The 17405-nt window shown below is 34.7% G+C and overlaps 1 protein-coding gene across 1 annotated transcript; it reads left to right on the forward strand.

Annotated features, from left to right (window-relative positions):
• The first annotated feature begins 1495 nt into the window (after positions 1-1495).
• Positions 1496-12929, forward strand: LOC142350028 (RNA exonuclease 1 homolog). The gene is made up of 4 exons (XM_075401933.1): positions 1496-3522; positions 3945-4087; positions 9500-9601; positions 12221-12929. The coding sequence occupies exons 1-4, from the start codon at positions 1769-1771 to the stop codon at positions 12787-12789; spliced, it is 2568 nt and encodes an 855-aa protein (XP_075258048.1). The 5' UTR covers positions 1496-1768; the 3' UTR covers positions 12790-12929.
• The last annotated feature ends 4476 nt before the right edge of the window (positions 12930-17405 follow it).

Genomic DNA, 17405 nt, shown 5'->3' on the forward strand with positions numbered 1-17405 from the left:
TCAAAACCCTCGGGGAAATTAGTGGCTTTGGGGTGCTCTGAGATTTTTTTGGTCTCTAAGTGTACGTTTTGCCCTCTTAGAAGCTTGAATTCATGGTGTAGATGGGCTGTCATATTATCTCTCAACTCCCTTACACAGTAAACCTATCCACCCTAATTGGAAGGGATCTATTCTCTTTCGAGCATCACCCCTCAGTGTTTTTATGACCCCAATTACAAATAATAATAATAATAATAATAATAATAATAATAATAATAATAATAATAATAATAATAATAATAATAATAATAATAATAATTTTGGTTCCTGCGTAATCGCAGCGGAACAGCATTTGGCTACTGAGGCCTGTTCTCAGCTGCCCTTCTTCCCCACATTCTTATTATTCCCCACATTTCAGACTGTTCTTTTCATGGGCAGCATTGCTCTTTTTTGGTGACTATGGCCAATTTTTTCGCGTCTGAAACTTTCACGTGGCGCCATCATTGCAGCCAACATTGGTCAGGCTATGGTCAACCTGAAACTATTGTTAAATAAGAGCTCATCCTCACACAGACAGCTCCACGGAGGCAGGGATTGAACTTTCATTTCTTGGTGTGTGAATCAAACACCTTACCTCTCGGCTATCACTCTACAAATTATATGTTATATAGCACGTTACTGTGTAAGAAAATAGCACGTGCGCCTGGGGGTCATAAAAAATTTATGTTCACTAAGCTGGGGGGGGGGGGTAAAACAGAAAAGATCCGAAAATTGTTGGAGCAGCAGTTCAGCCTCTATTTATTCATAACGAGGTCAGCCATTGAAATTCTCAAAAGGGGCCCAAATTTTTTTTCACTTTAACTTTTAGTGCTGGCGAAAAAAGCTTTAATAAGATGTTATAAGAATATACCCCCCCCCCCCCTGCTTGAGCAAGCTACAAATGAATCGACCTCCCGCCTGTCAATAGACAGCAGTTCGTCAGATTTAAATCGGTTTTCATTTATTTGTAGGTTTTGGTTGTAAATGATATGCAGTGAACTAAACATGGGGTACATGGCACAAACGGAGAGGATCCAGCTTATTTTTGAGATGAACAGTTCAACTGGCGGTAGCCAATCCTTCGTAAGAAGATCTGGAGCCGGATCTTTTCCGTCTGTGCCCCCCAGCTTAGTGGGTAGGGGCTCAGTATTTGCAACTCCATGTGCACGTGCTTTTTGACTTCATGATGTACTATGCAATGGCAGGTGCTCTGTAAGAAGTCATAATGTACCAGAGAGCACCAGCAGAAACATTCAAAATTACTTCTGAGATCACTGTTTTATTTGCCAAAATCTTTTGCGTTTGTGCCTCTCACCAGTTTTTGGTGGTTGCATGTTATTTGCACACCCCAGACGATTATACCATATTTTTATATAATGATTAACTATGTAAGGGCACGTGCTCTGTTACTGGGGGGTGCATAACGTACTGGGGGGAGGGACATAAACAGAGGAGATCCCAATTGCTATCTAATGGCACGTGCTCCATTTTGCCACATAATTCCTGATGACACAATGTTCTTGAAATGTGCATCTCTTTGTTATTTGCCGCCATTTATTCCGTCATTTTGGGTCAAAAATTGAGAGCAAAATCACATTAGACTATAATGTCTGGATTATCTGCGTTGATCAGTCAGTCGCTGTAATCCGTTAATAAAGTACACATATTTATGGTCGCATTGGATCCTCATTTCAGGTAAATTATGATTATTAGCTAATTAACCACCGACTATTATTTCATTCCACTAAATATGTTTCAAATTACAAATTCTCTCGACTTTATATTATGCCCGTTCCTTCGAAAGGGTCACTCGTGTCTAAGATCACATTGTGTTTTCAACCACAGAAGTCCAAACCATAAAGATAGGTTCAAAAATGCACAAAAATATCCTGGAGGGGTTTTGCTTCCAAATTTGGCTGCTGTTGACGAGCGCAAATCTGACCTAGAGTATGATCCGATCGATAATTTTGCAGTTTCAGGTTTGAGCCCAACTAAAGTTACAGTACCCAGTTACGATCCGAACTTTGTATTTAATACTTACGCACCGTTTCCGACTACAAATTCCTACCTCAGCGGTGTTTCTAAAAGCAACGCACAAAATTTATCTAATTTGGCCCTATGTCAAAGTGTGACCACAAAAACGGATCAATCAATTCAAGTTGAAGATGAACAAACATTAAAAAAACGAGGCTGCGAAACTTTGGATGAACAAAACTTGACATCTGAAGCTTCAAGTTCAAAAAAGGCAAAAAGTGACAAACCTTCAAACACAAAATCGAAGAAAAGTGAAGTAACGCCGAAGGAATCACCCAATAAAAAGAAAACCGAGCCGGTTAAAAGGAAAGTGGTGTCCGAGGTCGATTTCCTTTCAATCGAGGAGGGTGGAACTGATTTTCCCAAAAAGAAAAGGAAGAAAGAAAAATCTACGAAAGAAAAGAAAAGCTCCAAGGATACGGAACTCAAAAATCAAGATTCAGAAGAAATGACAGTTATCGATATAAGGGATGATTTGGACAATTCCGATCAGGAAATTGAGCATTCGAACTCCGATCAGGAATGGCCAGAGATCCAGCCGAAAATTACTATTCCATTCCCGGTGAAAGAAGAGCGAAAAGCAAAAACGTCAAGTCCTTACGACCTAATGCAAAAACGTCTGCAATTGCTCGGTCAGCTCAAAGCATCGCTCACAAAACCAATTAAATCTAAATTTTCATCTGTGGTTTCAAACTCGGTACCTTCAGCTTCTGATATTACCAAAGCGTCTACTATAAACTCGCTCCAGACTTCCGTCGTTAATGGTTCAGAATCAACAATTCCAGTTTCGGCGCCCGTTTGCAAATCTCGCGTGGCGCATCAGCCGAAAGACCAGATTGCAGAAAACGGACAACTTGTTCTGAACTCAAATTCTCCAAGTTACGCTGAAGCTGCAAAAGTAGCCAAACCTCCTATAATTGATCCGAAAGCGGGTTCTGCTAAAATACCTATTTTAGTTCGTCAGCAGTATTTGAACAAATTTTTTGAACAGTATCAGCGGTTAACGTCAGATAAAGACGCTTATACGAAATCTTCAGAAGCCGAGAAAGCAATATATGATCGAATTAATTCTAAAGCAGTTTATTTGAGTTCGTGTGTGAATGCTTTGAAACGACTGACGTCAATGACCAAGTCGGATTTTGCAGCAGAAAGCGAATCAAAAAGCAGTTCGTCATCGTCGAAAGAAAGTAAATCTTCTGTTTGGTCGAAATCAGTTTCCCATAGCCAAGTTCTGTTCGGTTCTAAGTACTCATTGGTAACACAAAATGCGAAAAAGTCTACTTCGAGTGGTAATCAGTTGAAAGTATCGGGTGAACAGTTTTACAAGTTATGTGAACGATTTTGTTTGACGGAAGAGCAGCTGAAGGAACATGGTTTTCCCGGTTTCGGAGAGAGCAAGAAGAAAGTTTTCAAGTTGGCAGAGCTTGAGAATGTTGGTGTTAATGACATTGAAGAGAGAATATGTGCAAGGTATGTGACTTGAGATCAGAAATCCCAGATTCTTGCGATCTCGAATGTGACGTGATATCCTAATTGTTCTTCAAAATTGATTTGTCAATAATTGTTTGTCAAAAGTAAGTTCGCACCCCCTTAGTCTCACGTATCAGATCAGTTTAGTCCATATTGTTAATCTGAGTCTTTCCTATTACCCATTATACCCCCCTCGTCATTACCTTAAGCATACGATAAGGAGGGTATAATGGGAAGGACGCCTTTCCTTTTTATCAACGCCCCCCCCCCCCCCCCCCCCCCAACTAAAGTCCTCTCATTTTGGTACTCATTTTGGTAAAATTACGTAAAGCGGGGGATCCAAAGGTTCTAGTCGCACAAAGCTTTAATGACGAAATGTGCTGATTGTGCGGTGTATTTATTTGCTTTGCTTGTGTGGTTAGATGTGGGAAGAGCTACTCTGTCTACTCTATAAGTGGCTCCCCAGTGACCAGTGTTGGGTGTGAGTCTGTCGAGTGTGTGTACCACTGGGGCAAGCTCTGGCACCAGAGAGGAATTAACGAGCACAGATTCAACTGCTGCCAAGGCATGAATTTTTAAACATCCTGATCTCCCCATAGATGCTGGAAAGTGATTCTGCAAATTAATTCTTATCCACGAAAACATCTCCAGATCTCTGTTTATAGCTGCGAAGCTGTAAGCTGAGCGTAGCTATATTGCGGTGCTCTTGGTTTTTTACGACTCGAAGAGGAGTATTGGTTTTCTCTCGGTCTTTTTACGACTCGAAGAGGAGTATTGGTTTTCTTAAGGTTTTTTTTTTACCGGAAGTACTATTCGTTCAGACGATGTTTTGACCTAAAAGCGAAAGCGAGTAAAATTGCAGTGTGAACTAATTTTTTCTGAGCGAGAGAAGTTTTTTGATCATGCGCTGAGTTTAGTGAATGACTTTTTGATATTGAAAAGTAATTTTTGACTGAATGGCACATAAGATAACCGTTTTTAGCCGTTTTTTCGTCTAAGTGGCCTAGTTTTTTTTCTTGTAATTTGGTTTTTTGTATAAATAATTTTTAATCGATGCTATGTTGAAATGTAAACCCCGGAAATTGATAGCACAGTATTTTGCATAGCCTGAAATTGCGTTTCAAATGCGAAATTGGCACATATTTCTTGATTTTTTTGTTAATTTTTGGCTTTTTTTCTATTAATTTCTTCATTTTTGGATCTTTTATCTGTTTTTTTGTCAAAAATCAGTTAATATGGCAACTTCCCTTTGATAATTCATATACTCAATGCCTCTTTCTACCTCGATGTAATTTTGTTATCATAAAATTGTACATTTGCTAATCCGATTTTCGTAGTTTTTTGCCAATTTTTTCAGTTTTTTGTTTGTATTTTGCTTTTAATTACTAGAAATAGTATTTTGGGGAACATGAGGGACTTTAATTTCGTTTCAATAAAAATGCAATCATTTTTTGGTGTTAAATTTTTGAAAAAACAGATAAATTTTTTTCATAAATGCAGTCTTAAATATTTTTTGACCACTTTTTTGCAAAATGTTTCAATGTTTCGCATGTCTGAATTTTGCTTTTTCTTGTTTTATTCTCTTGAGCAAGTTGGTTTTTTGTCTCGAATGACTCATTGTCTTTTCTATGTCTCGAATGCTGATCAATGAAATATACTCGTTTTTCTTGATTTTTTTAAAATTTAATTGTTAACTTTCAAAAATCAAGAATGTCTTTTTGTTACGGTGTTCCTAACATTGTGTCCACATTCTTCACATTCTCGATTGTATCATTCTAGTTTTGTCCTGGCACCTACTTTTATATTCGTTTTATTGATTTTTTCAGTTGTTAAAAAATTGAATGAATGCAGCTTTTTCTTAGATCTTGGTTTCTTCGGCTTGCAATTGATTTAATTCAAAATAAAGCAGTACTGGGATTTTGCTAGAAAGTCTTTTCCAACATTTCTACTTGTTCCTATTCATTGCAATTTTCTTCCGGGCTTGGTATTGTTTTTAGACGATTTTTTGCCTTTGAATATTATTCTGTTGCTTTTGTTTTTCTATGATTAATTTAATTTTTGAATTAGTATGAAATCTTGTTGTCTAGCATATATACAACAAGGAAGAATCATGTATTAATTTTGTCTTAATTGCCGTGATTAGAAATCTAATTGTTGTGGTTCTCTGATTCTTAAGTTTGAGCACTCTTTTTTGAATTATTTTGACTTTCCTGTCTTTTTTGAAAAGTTTTTATCTGACGTTTGCTTTCGCGATCTTTTTTAGATTAGAATCAATAATTATCTGAGGGCAATTGATGGCCCTGTCAGCTTTGTCAGGCTATCAGCTTTTCGACCATCCTAAAAATTTCAGACTTTTTTAACGTTACCAAACGTTTTCAATAATAAAATTTTGCTGCATTTTCTTTCTCTTGGTGACAGTGGTTTAAATTTCACCGATTTTTAGATCAGACCCGGGGAGGTAATGAGTTAATGGTTTAATACAAAAGGTAATGGCTTCAGCTTTTTGTGAAGTTTTGGTGATTCGAGTCGCTTCCGGAATTCTTCCGGCTATGTTCTTAAGGTTTTTTTTTAACCGGAAGTACTATTCGTTCAGACGCTGTTTTGACCTAAAAGTGAAAGTGAGTAAAATTGCCGTGTGAACTAATTTTTTCTGAGCGAGAGAAGTTTTTTGATCATGCGCCGCGTTTAGTGAATGACTTTTTGACTTTGAAAAGTAGTTTTTGACTGAATGGCACATATAGATAACCGTTTTTTCGTCTAAGTGGCCCAGTTTTTTTTGCTTGTAATTTGATTTTTTGTGGAAATAATTTTTATTCGATGCTATATTGAAATGTTAACCTCGGAAATTGATACCTTAGTGTTCTGCAGAGCCTGAAGATGCATTTCAAGTTCAAAATTGGCACATAATTCTTGATTTTTTAGTTTTTTTTGGCTTTTTTTTCTATTAATTTCTTCATTTTTGGATCTTTTAACCGTCTTTTTGTCCATAATCCATTAATATGGCAACTTCCTTTTGAGAATTTATATACTCAACGCCTCTTTCTACCTCGATGTAATTTTGTTTTATAAAATTGTACATATGAGAATCCGGTTTTGGTAGATTTTTTCCGATTTTTTCAGATTTTTGTTTGTATTTTGGTTTTAGTAACTCGAAATAGGGTTTTGTGCAACATAATGGACTTTACTTTCATTTCAATAAAAATTCGATCATTTTTTGCCGTTAAGTTTTTGAAAAATAGTTAAAACTTTTTTACAAATGCAGTCTTAAAAGTTTTTTTGACCATTCGTTTGCAAAATGTTCCGATGTTTCGTATTTTCGCTAATTTCCATTTTTTGAGTTTTCTTCAAGAGGATAGATCTTCGTACCGGATGGCTCGTCTTTTCTATGTCTCGAATGCAATGAAATGTATTCGTTTTTCTTGATTTTTTTAAATTGGATTTTAAACTTTCAAAAATCAAGAATGTCACGGTGTTCCTTACCTTGTGTCCATATTCTTCACATTCTAGTTATTATCATTCTAGCTTCGGCTTGGCATCTACATTTATTTTCGGTATATTGATTTTGTCAGTTGTTAAAAAATTTCAGCTTTTAGATTTTTGTCATTTCTCTGGTTTGCAATTGATTTCATTCAACATAAGGCAGTACTGAGACTCGCTAGCAAGACTTTTCCGAAAAATCCACTTATTAATGTTTGCTGCAACTTTCTTCCCGCCTTCGTTTTAATGTAAAACCAATATATAGATAACCGTTTTTAGCCGTTTTTTGGGTAAGTGGTCCAATTTTTTTGCTTTTATTTTGGTTTCTTGTAGAAATAAATTTTATTTGATACTATATTGAAATGCCAACCTCGGAAATTGATGCCACAGTGTTTTGCAGAGCCTGAAAATGCGTTTCAATCGGAAAATTGGTGCATATTTCTTGATTTTTTAGTTAATTTTTGGCTTTTTTTCTATTAGTTTTTTTTTGGATCTTTTAACCATCTTTTTGTCAAAAATCAGTTAATATGGCAACTTCTCTTTGATAATTCATATACTCAAGGCCTCTTTCTACCTCGATGTAATTTTGTTTTATAAAATTGTAAATACTCTAATCCGATTTTGATAGTTTTTTCCGATTTTCGTCAATTTTTTGTTTGTATTTTGGTTGTAATTGCTGGAAATAGTCTTTTTGTGCAACATGAGGGACTTCAATTTCGTTTCAATAAAAATTCAATCATTTTTGGCGTTAAGTTTTTGGAAAACAGTAAAAACTTCTTCATAAATGCAGTCTTTAAATTTTTTTGACCATTTTTTTGCAAAATGTTTCAATGTTTCGTATTTATGAATTCTGCTTTTTGTTATCTTCAGGAGGATAGATCTTTGTATCGGATGACTAGTTATCCTTTCTATTACTTGATTGCTGAACAATGAAATGTATTCATTTTTCTTGAATATTTTAAATTGATTTTTAACTTTCAAAAATCAAGAATGTCTTTTTTTAACGGTGTTGCTTATGTTGTACCAATATTTTTCGCATTCTGGTTAGTATCATTCTAGCTTCGGCCTGGCATCTACATTTATTTTCGGTATATTGATTTTTTTCAGTTAAAAATGAATGATTTCAGCTTTTTCTTAGATTTTCGTCATTTCTATGGTTTGCAATTGATTTCTTTCAACATAAGAGCAGGACTGAAAATCTGATTGCAAGCCTTTTCCAAAGTTTCCACTTATGATTATTTACTGCAATTTTCTTCCGGTCTTGGTATTAATTCAAACGATTTTTTGCTTTTGTTTATTCTTCTGCTGCTTATGTCTTTTCTATGATCAATTTAGTTTTTGAATTAGTATGAAATCATGTTGTCTAGCATATGTACAACAAGGACAAGTGTGTGTTGTTTTTTGTCTTAATTGCAACGATTAGAAGTGTCATTATAGATGTTATAGGTGTCATTATAGGTGTTTTCTGATTCTTAAATTTGAGCTTTCTTTTTTGAAAAGATTCAACTTAGTTTTTTAAGATTATTATCTGCCGTTTGCTTTCGCAACCTTTTTGAGAATAGAATCATGAATTATTTGAGGGCAATTGATAACGTTGTCAGCTTTTAAAGACTATCAGTTTTCTGACCACCTCAATTATTTCCGATTTTTTAACCTTACCAAACGTTTTCAATAATGTAAAATTTTGCTGCATTTTAATTCTCTTGGTTACAGTGGTTTAAGTTTCACCAATTTTTAGAGCAGACCTGGAGAGTTAGTGAGTTAATGGTTTTATAGAAGAGGCAGTGGCTTCCGCTGCAATTACGGTTTTGTTAGTGACGTTCTGACGCTTCGAGTCGCTTCCGGATTTCTTCCGGCTATGTTTTTTTGTTTCGTCGTCTGACACTCTTTTTTCGTTTTACATTTCACACAGCAAAGCTGAAAAAGTCAAATATTCTGAATTACTTCTTCCTCTCACTAACAACATTTGCGCGCGTGACGTCATTTCTCACTCGCTTTAGCGGAGGTTTTTAGGTTATTTGCGTGATTAGATTTTGATCATACGTGACTTACCTCACTCAATAAAATGACTTTTGCACTTTAAAACTTGAGTTTAATTTGAATTTGTTTAAGGTCAAAGGAACTTATATGTGCAGTTAAGGTCCCTAATAAGAGGCTTCTGTGGAATGAATGTAACAAGCTTTATTAATTAATCGCTGAAAGTATTTTGAGCGGAGTCGATTTTTTTTCAATTTAGATCTGTATCTGTTTCTATCTCTATTATATGGCACGCAGGTCTATTCTTTCGCAGCTATTCCGGCAATCTGCCGGCTATGTTTTAGGATTACACTTATTCATTAGAAAAGCAATTTTTGCTCACAAATTTCTTTATTAAGATATTTTCTAGATAAAGAATGTGTTCAAATGGAGAGACGGGTGTTCCTTTCTGATCCTCTAATATTTATTGCGGCTGTACTTGGAGGTAAATCATATATAAACCCTGACTAATGTTGTCTCTTAGGTGATGTTTCTGCTACTGGATGCTGCATATCGAAGGGTCACGTGGTTGATCGATGTGTCCTACGGAAATTGGGTTTTCGCAGTACAGACAGCATCCAATCAGGTTCTTTTTCGCCGCCTCATTTCCTTGCTTCTACATACAGCTTACTAATAGCCGCCGTCAGCCTCTCAAACGGCTATTATTTAGGCGCTCTCCTTTTTTTACAATTCAAAGAATTTGAATTGTATTGGGGCACTGTCTTTTTATTGCGACTCGAAGAGGAGTACTGGAGAAGTCCTTTTTTTAATCAATTTTATAGGAGTGAATTTTGAAGCACGAAATGAAACACGTGAAAAAATTGGAGTAATTTTGTTGAACAGAATGAAGAGTGGAGCGTAAAGAGAGTCGTTTTTTGTTCATATCGCTGTTTTCTAGAGTGCGAGAAATAGCGGTCTGAAAAAAAATGTAAGCGAGCGAAATTTTTTGTTCACGTGCGGCATTTTAAAGCAGTTTTTTTTAAATTTTTTTGGTTATGAGGTTTGGTTATGATATTGTTTTAATTTTAGAAGATTTTGGTAATGGTTTTAAGGTTTCTGGAAATTCATATGAATTTTATGCTAATTAGGAGGTCTTTCATGTATTTTGCTGATTTTTGGGCTAATTGTTGGGATTTTTTGACGATTGTTCTGCTTTCCTGTCTCAAATGGGTATTGAAACGACCCCTATTACTTGAGAAAATTTTAGATAACAAGTGGTTTCAGTGTTGTGGATATGAATCATTTTTTTGTTGAGAAATATGACAAAAATAGCGAGAATTGAAACTATTTTTCTTATTTTTTTTTTTAGAATTTTTCGTTTTTTTGTTTCTTAGACAAGTTTCTTATAATGACTTGCCTATTGTTTTCGAGCATCTGGATACCCTATGGGCTGAAAGGAATTTTTCTTTGGATTTGTGTGCTTTTGTAATTTTGAAAAATTTATTAACTATTTCCAGTTTTTTAGTCCAAGTTGTTTTTAAGAGCTTATTTTTTCATGATTTAGGCTTCATTTATTTAAAAAAATCTCATAAGTGCTTTTAGTAGGTACTAGTTGTTTTGATGAAGTAGTTTTGGCAGAGATAGTTATTTCGGGATCTCAATTTATGACAAAATTTGAATAGATTTTTTTAATCATATTTTAACAGATTTGGTTTTCTTATTTTAACTTTTTTGTTTTATGTTTTTGTTTCAAGATAATCATAAATTAGTAGAGGCACGTTTTGTCTGATGGGTAGTTGGATGGCAACTCAGTGGACTTCCACTTCGAGTCGTTTCCGGAATTCTTCCGGCTAAGTTTAGTTTCTAAGATCTGTTCACACATTTTCATTATTTTTGAAGTCACATTGGAGCAGTGATTTTGGTCACGCCGAAACAGGAAGTACAGCGAAACAGCGAATGGTTCTTCGCCATGAATTTTTTTTTAAATTTTAATGTGAGAAAACGGTGATTCAACAAAAATTCGCTTTCTCGCTAGTGGTTTTTTGTTCACATGCGGCAATTTCACTTTGATTTTTACTGTTTTTTCCATTCTGTGGATCCGTTTTTTCTAAAAAGGTTTTCCTAATTTGTTCTGAGTTCATTCTAGGCCTAGTTTTTTGTTTGAACCAAATTTCTATTTCCCGCTAGTGGTGTTTTATTCACATGAGGCATTTTGACATTGATTTTCTGTTTTTTTTCTGATGTTTTTGGAAGGTTTTCTCAATTCTTTCTTAGTCCGTTCTAGGTCTGGTTTTTTTGTGTGAACCAAATTTCCATTTCTCGCTAGTGGTGTTTCGTTCACATTCGCCGTTTTGACATTGATTTACTGTTTTTAATCTGATCTTTATAAAAATGGTTTTCTCAATTCTTTCTTATTCCGTTCTAGGTCTAGTTTTTTTGTTTAATCAATGAAATCTCATTGAATTGTACGTCAGGACTTGTCCTGCTATGTTTTTTAATTCGCATTACCTTTTGATTGCGTTTTTCGTTTTATTTCAGTCACGATTTTCACGTTTGAATTCTGACTTACTTCACTCACTGTTTCAACTGAATGGATTCTAAATTCTTTCAGGCATTGAATTACGCGATGCAGTGACTACGTTTAATGTCAAAAGAGCAAAATCAAAAGAAACGGGATAACTGATAGCCCGGGTGTTAAGCCATAGTGCATTAGGTTATCAAAGTTCATTAGAGCGATTGCTAGCTGATATTAGTATTAAGCTAAATAACCTTCAGTTTAGAAGCTGAAGTAAGTATAGGTTTAGAATCTAACTGAAACTGCACACTGAATTGGAATAATTTTTGAAACTTAGAAAATAATTTTGTCAATTTCAATCTTCTCTTTTTTCTTTCTGTTTCAATCCCGATGTGTGTCTAGCGCGTCAACGGCGGCTATTTTCCGGCAATCTACCGGCTATGTTATTATAGGGGTCATTTCATAGAAAGAGGTTATTTCATAGTAATAAAATTTTAATAGGCCGTTTATTAAGGTCATTGAAGTAACAATGAAGTCAACATACACTGAAGGCAGAGAATTATAACCAAAAAACTTCGAACATCACTTTTTTTAACAAATATTTAATCTGAAGTTTTTTATCTCAAATTTTTGGTAAAAGTGCTAATATGAAATACCTGGGAACTCTCATTTTGTTTGTCGCCTGATGTTGTTTTACTCACGAAGTAAGGCGATGATCTTAAACGAAAATGAGATATAAACCTGATTCAGATAAAGAAAAAGCCAAGAAGAAATCTGAGTGCAGAGAAGAATCTGATAAGAATTCCGAGCAGACTAATTTTTCCAACTTAGCAGTGTACGCTCTTGACTGTGAAATGTGCTACACCACAATGGGCGTGGAACTAACCCGAGTTAGTATTGTCAATGACAAAGGAGAAGTTTGTTATGACAAATTAGTAAAGCCTCGCTTTCAAGTTGTCGATTATAACACACGATTCAGTGGAATTACAGAAGCCATGTTGAAAAATGTTTCGACCAATCTGAAAATGGTTCAGAAAGATATTTTGAACTTGATAAGTGCTGATTCAATTCTTGTGGGACATTCGCTAGAAAGTGACATGTTTGCGTTGCAGTTGAGTCACGGGAAAGTAATCGATACGTCAGTTTTGTACCCCCACAAAATGGGGTTGCCCTACAAAAGGTCTCTGAAGAATTTGGCTCTGGATTATTTAGGCAGAATTATCCAGGAAGACATAAATGGTCATGATAGTAACGAGGACGCAGAAACTTGTATGTCATTATTGAGATGTAAGATAAAATCAAATCCATTATATAAATAGTTAGTGCTAAGTTATAAATCAGAGAAAAATGTCTCTTGCCTTCAAGTCTACTTCTATTTGGCTGTATTACATGTAAATATAGTGCATAAATATCATTTGTTAAACTGATGTTGTATTGTCTAATTTAGAATTCAGACAGGTGGGTGTTTTGAAAGTTCGCTGCAATTTTCCATTTAATGAGGTACAAATTTAGGACTCAAAGTCACAGTAATGCATTAGTAACAAGAAAATTCGTTCTTGTGTGCCTGACACAGAATGTTCCCACATTCGCATTTGAATGCGTAGCATATATATCAAATCACTATATCGAAAATGATGTTTCAGAAATATTTGTTTTAGCAGCAAACATGTTTTTTATCCAGCTGCTACGAAAAAAGCTATTGATCTAAAGAAGTTTAGCTGAAGTTTGAAACAGAAACAACAGGGAAAAATATTTGGGTTCTGAGAGGAACCAAAAAACCTGAGTAATCTTGATTACGAAATACTTATTTGACCTTAATTTATGTTAAATGTTATTAAAAGAGTTTTCCTAAAACGTGTTAAAACTCTACACGAACCCTTTAAGTTTCAATTTTCGATTGTTGACAAATTTGATTGAGCTTCATCAGTCTTTTTCAATAACTCTGCGAGAAATTAAGATTTTTTAAAAACAATTCTAAAGTCAAACTGATGGGCTCTGATTCACAGTTAACTGTTTTTCTTACTCTCTAATTTTCTCCGCAGGAAGGTTTAAGTCAAAGACAACGGTAAATGTGGCTCTAGAAGTTACAATAGTTTTAAAATTAATGTTTCCGTGCTTTATTGAGACAATCGAAGACGAACCCAACAATCATTAAGGAAACAGATGCACCATGTCCCTTGTAATCAGTGAAACCCTTTTCTTTTAAAGCTATTCGTAGCCGTAGCACTTTGTTTCAAATACAAAATACTGGAAAATGAAACAATTTTAAAATGTATGTTATAAATATTGGGATTATGTGGCTTATTTTATCACAGAGACAATATTGTCTCATCTGTTCTTACGTTTTTTATTGCAACACCTTCTAAACGGTGTTTTCGTAAAACGAAGGAATTAAAGAGCACGTAGAAGTCGAAATGATTTGACGCTGTTTTATAAACATGCGGCCAAAGCAGGTGAAACGAATCAATCTTTGAGAAATCACTAAACATAACAGGACAAGTCCTCGAATACAGTTCAAACAAAAACAAAGAAATTGTAATTCCGGATAACTGATTGATTCCATGACGGCTGATGTGTTTTGTTAACGATAAAGCAAATGGTTTTCCAATTTAGAAAGAAAGGTTAAATATACTATTTGAAACCCTTGATTTCAAAGTAATCAAACATTTTTAATACCCAGATCGAGCTAAGAACCCTAACAATGTACCCATACAACATAAAATTTATTCCAAAACATGCTAATTTTAATAGCTTTAAAAAGAAATTATTGATAGTTATAAAGCAGAAAAGCTGCATGTGAAACTGATATTACAAAGTAGCAGTAAATTTTATGCGATTTAAAAAAAGTAAAAGAGCACAGCTGTCTTCTTCATATCGTGAGAGGAAGTTTTGCTATGCAAGAAATCTGAATTAGTTAGACAGTTTTTGTAGCTTATAAGCCTGGGAATTTAAATAAAGCTCTTTGAGGCAGCGTAAATTCTAGTAATTGTTTTATGCTGTAGTCTTTTTGTTAACAATCCGAAAAGGAAAATAGCATTTTTATGTGAGAATCGTTTCTAAAAATATCGTAGTTCTTAAAAAATAACAGCACGTGACAGAACTATAAGCTACGCACAAGAAGGGTAAAAAGGTAGACCATATACAAAATTAAGGAGTATTTCAGACCTCTTTATTGTTTGTTCTGAAATTTGATCGAACAATTGATTTCCGAAATGTTTTAATTTGTTTAACTTTAAAAATCGAAAAAGCTTTCAATAACAAGAAGGAAAAAGAGCCACATAGAGAACACCGATCAGAGCGAAATTTAAAAAGAAATTTTTTTGTTTCGAAGAAACTGTCGTTTCGAAGCAGGCAACCTCCATTAGTAAATGAAATTGAAGGCACAAAAAACTGCCTCTTTTCAATGCGAACTGACATTGTTGATGATGATCGAGCAAGCCGCCAATATGGTACTATGAGTTGGAGAACTAGAATTAAATATCGACAAATTTTTTTCAGCAATTTTTCAAAAATTGATTAGATTAAAGTAATTCACACAATTGAAGCGCGCTGAGGGATAAAACTTCTTTCTTTTTAATAAAAAATCGTGAAGAAATAGGATATTGGAAAGGGGTAGCGCTAAAAGCAGCTGTCAAAGCACGACTCGTCCACAAAAACTCGCAAAATTCTGTTTCCCGTCTTCAAGCCTGACGGTTTTGTTACCTGTGCTGTCTGTGTTACTATGTTCTGCTACCTGATGCGCACCCTAAAACCTGACTTACTATTTACCTCAAATTCATGAGAAATTTGAAGATTTCAAAGACCGCACCCAAAAACAATCTAAATTATATAGAATTGGAACTCAAAAATAGCTGACTGAGTTTGTGGAGCTGCTCCTGACAACTCACATTCGTTGTTGTTCTAATGAATGACACAATATGAGAAAAAGTTTTTTGGCATAAAAGGTGATCAACATTTTAAAAATGCCAAAAAGGTTATCTGATTTCCTTTTCAAATCTCAGTGTAGTCCAAAAATTTACAGAATGCAGAACGGGTCATTGTTGATTGGTGTTCAGTCAGTTTTTCATGCGGACAAATTGCATTCTATCACTAAAATTTATAGATTATTTTATTTTTTCAGGTTCGATATGAAATGGCTTTATTCTTTTTTTTTATTTTTTCAAAAATTTTAAGCAAATAGAGAAATCTCTAATTTTCTCACGGTTTGTCGAGACTTAAACAAAAATTTAGAGCGAACTGAAGAGGAAAAGTTTGTTTCAAACAGGTGAGGGACGGGTTGAGAATTCATAAATTGTGTAAAAATCTGCTGAGAATTTGTGGCAATTTTTCAACTAAAAAACGCAATTTCTTCTGTATTTGTGTACTTGATCAGCAGATATATGCTGATCAACGATACCTTCGAAAAAAACCCTCGCTGTCGTAAATAATTGAATTTTGGACAAAAGTATAGCTAAATTTTTTCAAAAGATAGTCTAAATTGCCTGAAATTGTGGCTAGAAAATGGTGAACTTTTTTTCCAAAGAAGCATAATTCCTAGTATTTCTTTGTTATGAAATTCTAGACGCAGAGAGCTTCAAATTGATACCACATATTAAATGACTAGCATAAAGTTCTTCCATTTCTTTCCAAAAAAATGTGGAAACAATAAGGAAAATCTAGCAAGTTTATCCAGAAATAGTATTTAGTTTATTGGTTAGGTATCCGAGCGATGGAGGTTAGGCTAAACGTCAGTAAAGCGAAGTCACTAAGGCGATATTTGAACATGGCTCAGGATTTGATACCATACAACAAATGCACATGTCCAGACCGAAATTAAGGCATCATTCAAAATACATGGGCTGGATACATAAATGAGAAGTTGACATGACCACACAAAAGTTTCTTACAAGTCTTACCTTTCTTCTAAAATGTTTTTTTTTTGTTTTTCTCCGTCTGGGCGTGTTCTTAGGAAATGATGTTTTAGAACGCGCGATTATTATGGACGGGACAGAAGTCTGAAATCACACTTTCGGTCTCGCGAAAATTCTGTAATCGAGTTCTGTGTAAAATGTTTTTTGAGGCACACGTAAAACATTTCTCCCTCTAAAGCTGCTCCCCCTGTAAATTAAATTGCCCCCGCCTGTCGTTCCAGAGCAATTCATGCAATGTTGGTTGGTTTATGTTTAATATATCTAGCCAGCTAACCACACTAGCAACTAATTGCTCAGTTCCACTAATTATTAAGTTCCCCAGTTATTAAATTTCAGTTATGTATTATTCTCTTTACTTATCTGCGTTATCAGTTCCAACTGAACTATTAATTTTTGGATTATTTTTGTTGAATTTTTTGGCTAATGTAATTTTTGATCTAATTTAGGTAATATGATAACTTTCTTCTTTTGTGCGATCACTTTTTTCCTATCTTTTCAAAGAGGTACTGTAGGTGCTAGTGCTAAGTACTATATTAAGCGAAGACTGAGCTATTGGTGCAATTTCCTTTCTTATAAAGTCTTTCAATTGGGGTTTTTGCTAAGTTCTATCCCGAGCTCCGGTCCGCTAAAAAGGCTCTTTTTCTGCTACAAGATTTCTGTTCGAGTATTAAGGCAATCAATTAAACTGGAATGAGCAAAATCTACTTTGTGAATTTCAAAATGTTAAATGCGTGCTGTATAAATTTACAAAAGTGTTTTTTAACCAACCAAATTTTAGCATCGTCATATTACGGCTCTTTAGAAAAAGCGCAGGCGATTGGTTTCGAAATTTTTATCTTATGATTATCAACAGGTTGCTTAGCATGCGGCGCCTTATAGGCCTCGGTTAGTGGTCTTGTCAAAGTCAAGGGCTTTACTTAATGTGTTAAGTATAAATGGCCACCAGCAATAATAGTGGTTTGTTTTTATTGAGTTTTCCAGATCAAAATGCTTAAATTTTACTTTCTGTTAGCTCTGATTTGTTC

This window comes from Convolutriloba macropyga, chromosome 11 (assembly GCF_964194025.1).
Source record: "Convolutriloba macropyga chromosome 11, txConMacr16.3, whole genome shotgun sequence".
NCBI classification, from domain to species: Eukaryota; Metazoa; Xenacoelomorpha; order Acoela; family Convolutidae; genus Convolutriloba; species Convolutriloba macropyga.

Coding starts and splice junctions, on each gene's coding strand:
- LOC142350028 (XM_075401933.1), top strand. CDS start 1,769: ATGTTTCAAATTACAAATTCTCTCGACTTTATATTATGCCCGTTCCTT. Junction 3,523..3,944: donor GAAGAGAGAATATGTGCAAG/GTATGTGACTTG, acceptor TTGTGTGGTTAG/ATGTGGGAAGAGCTACTCTG. Junction 4,088..9,499: donor CAGATTCAACTGCTGCCAAG/GCATGAATTTTT, acceptor GTTGTCTCTTAG/GTGATGTTTCTGCTACTGGA.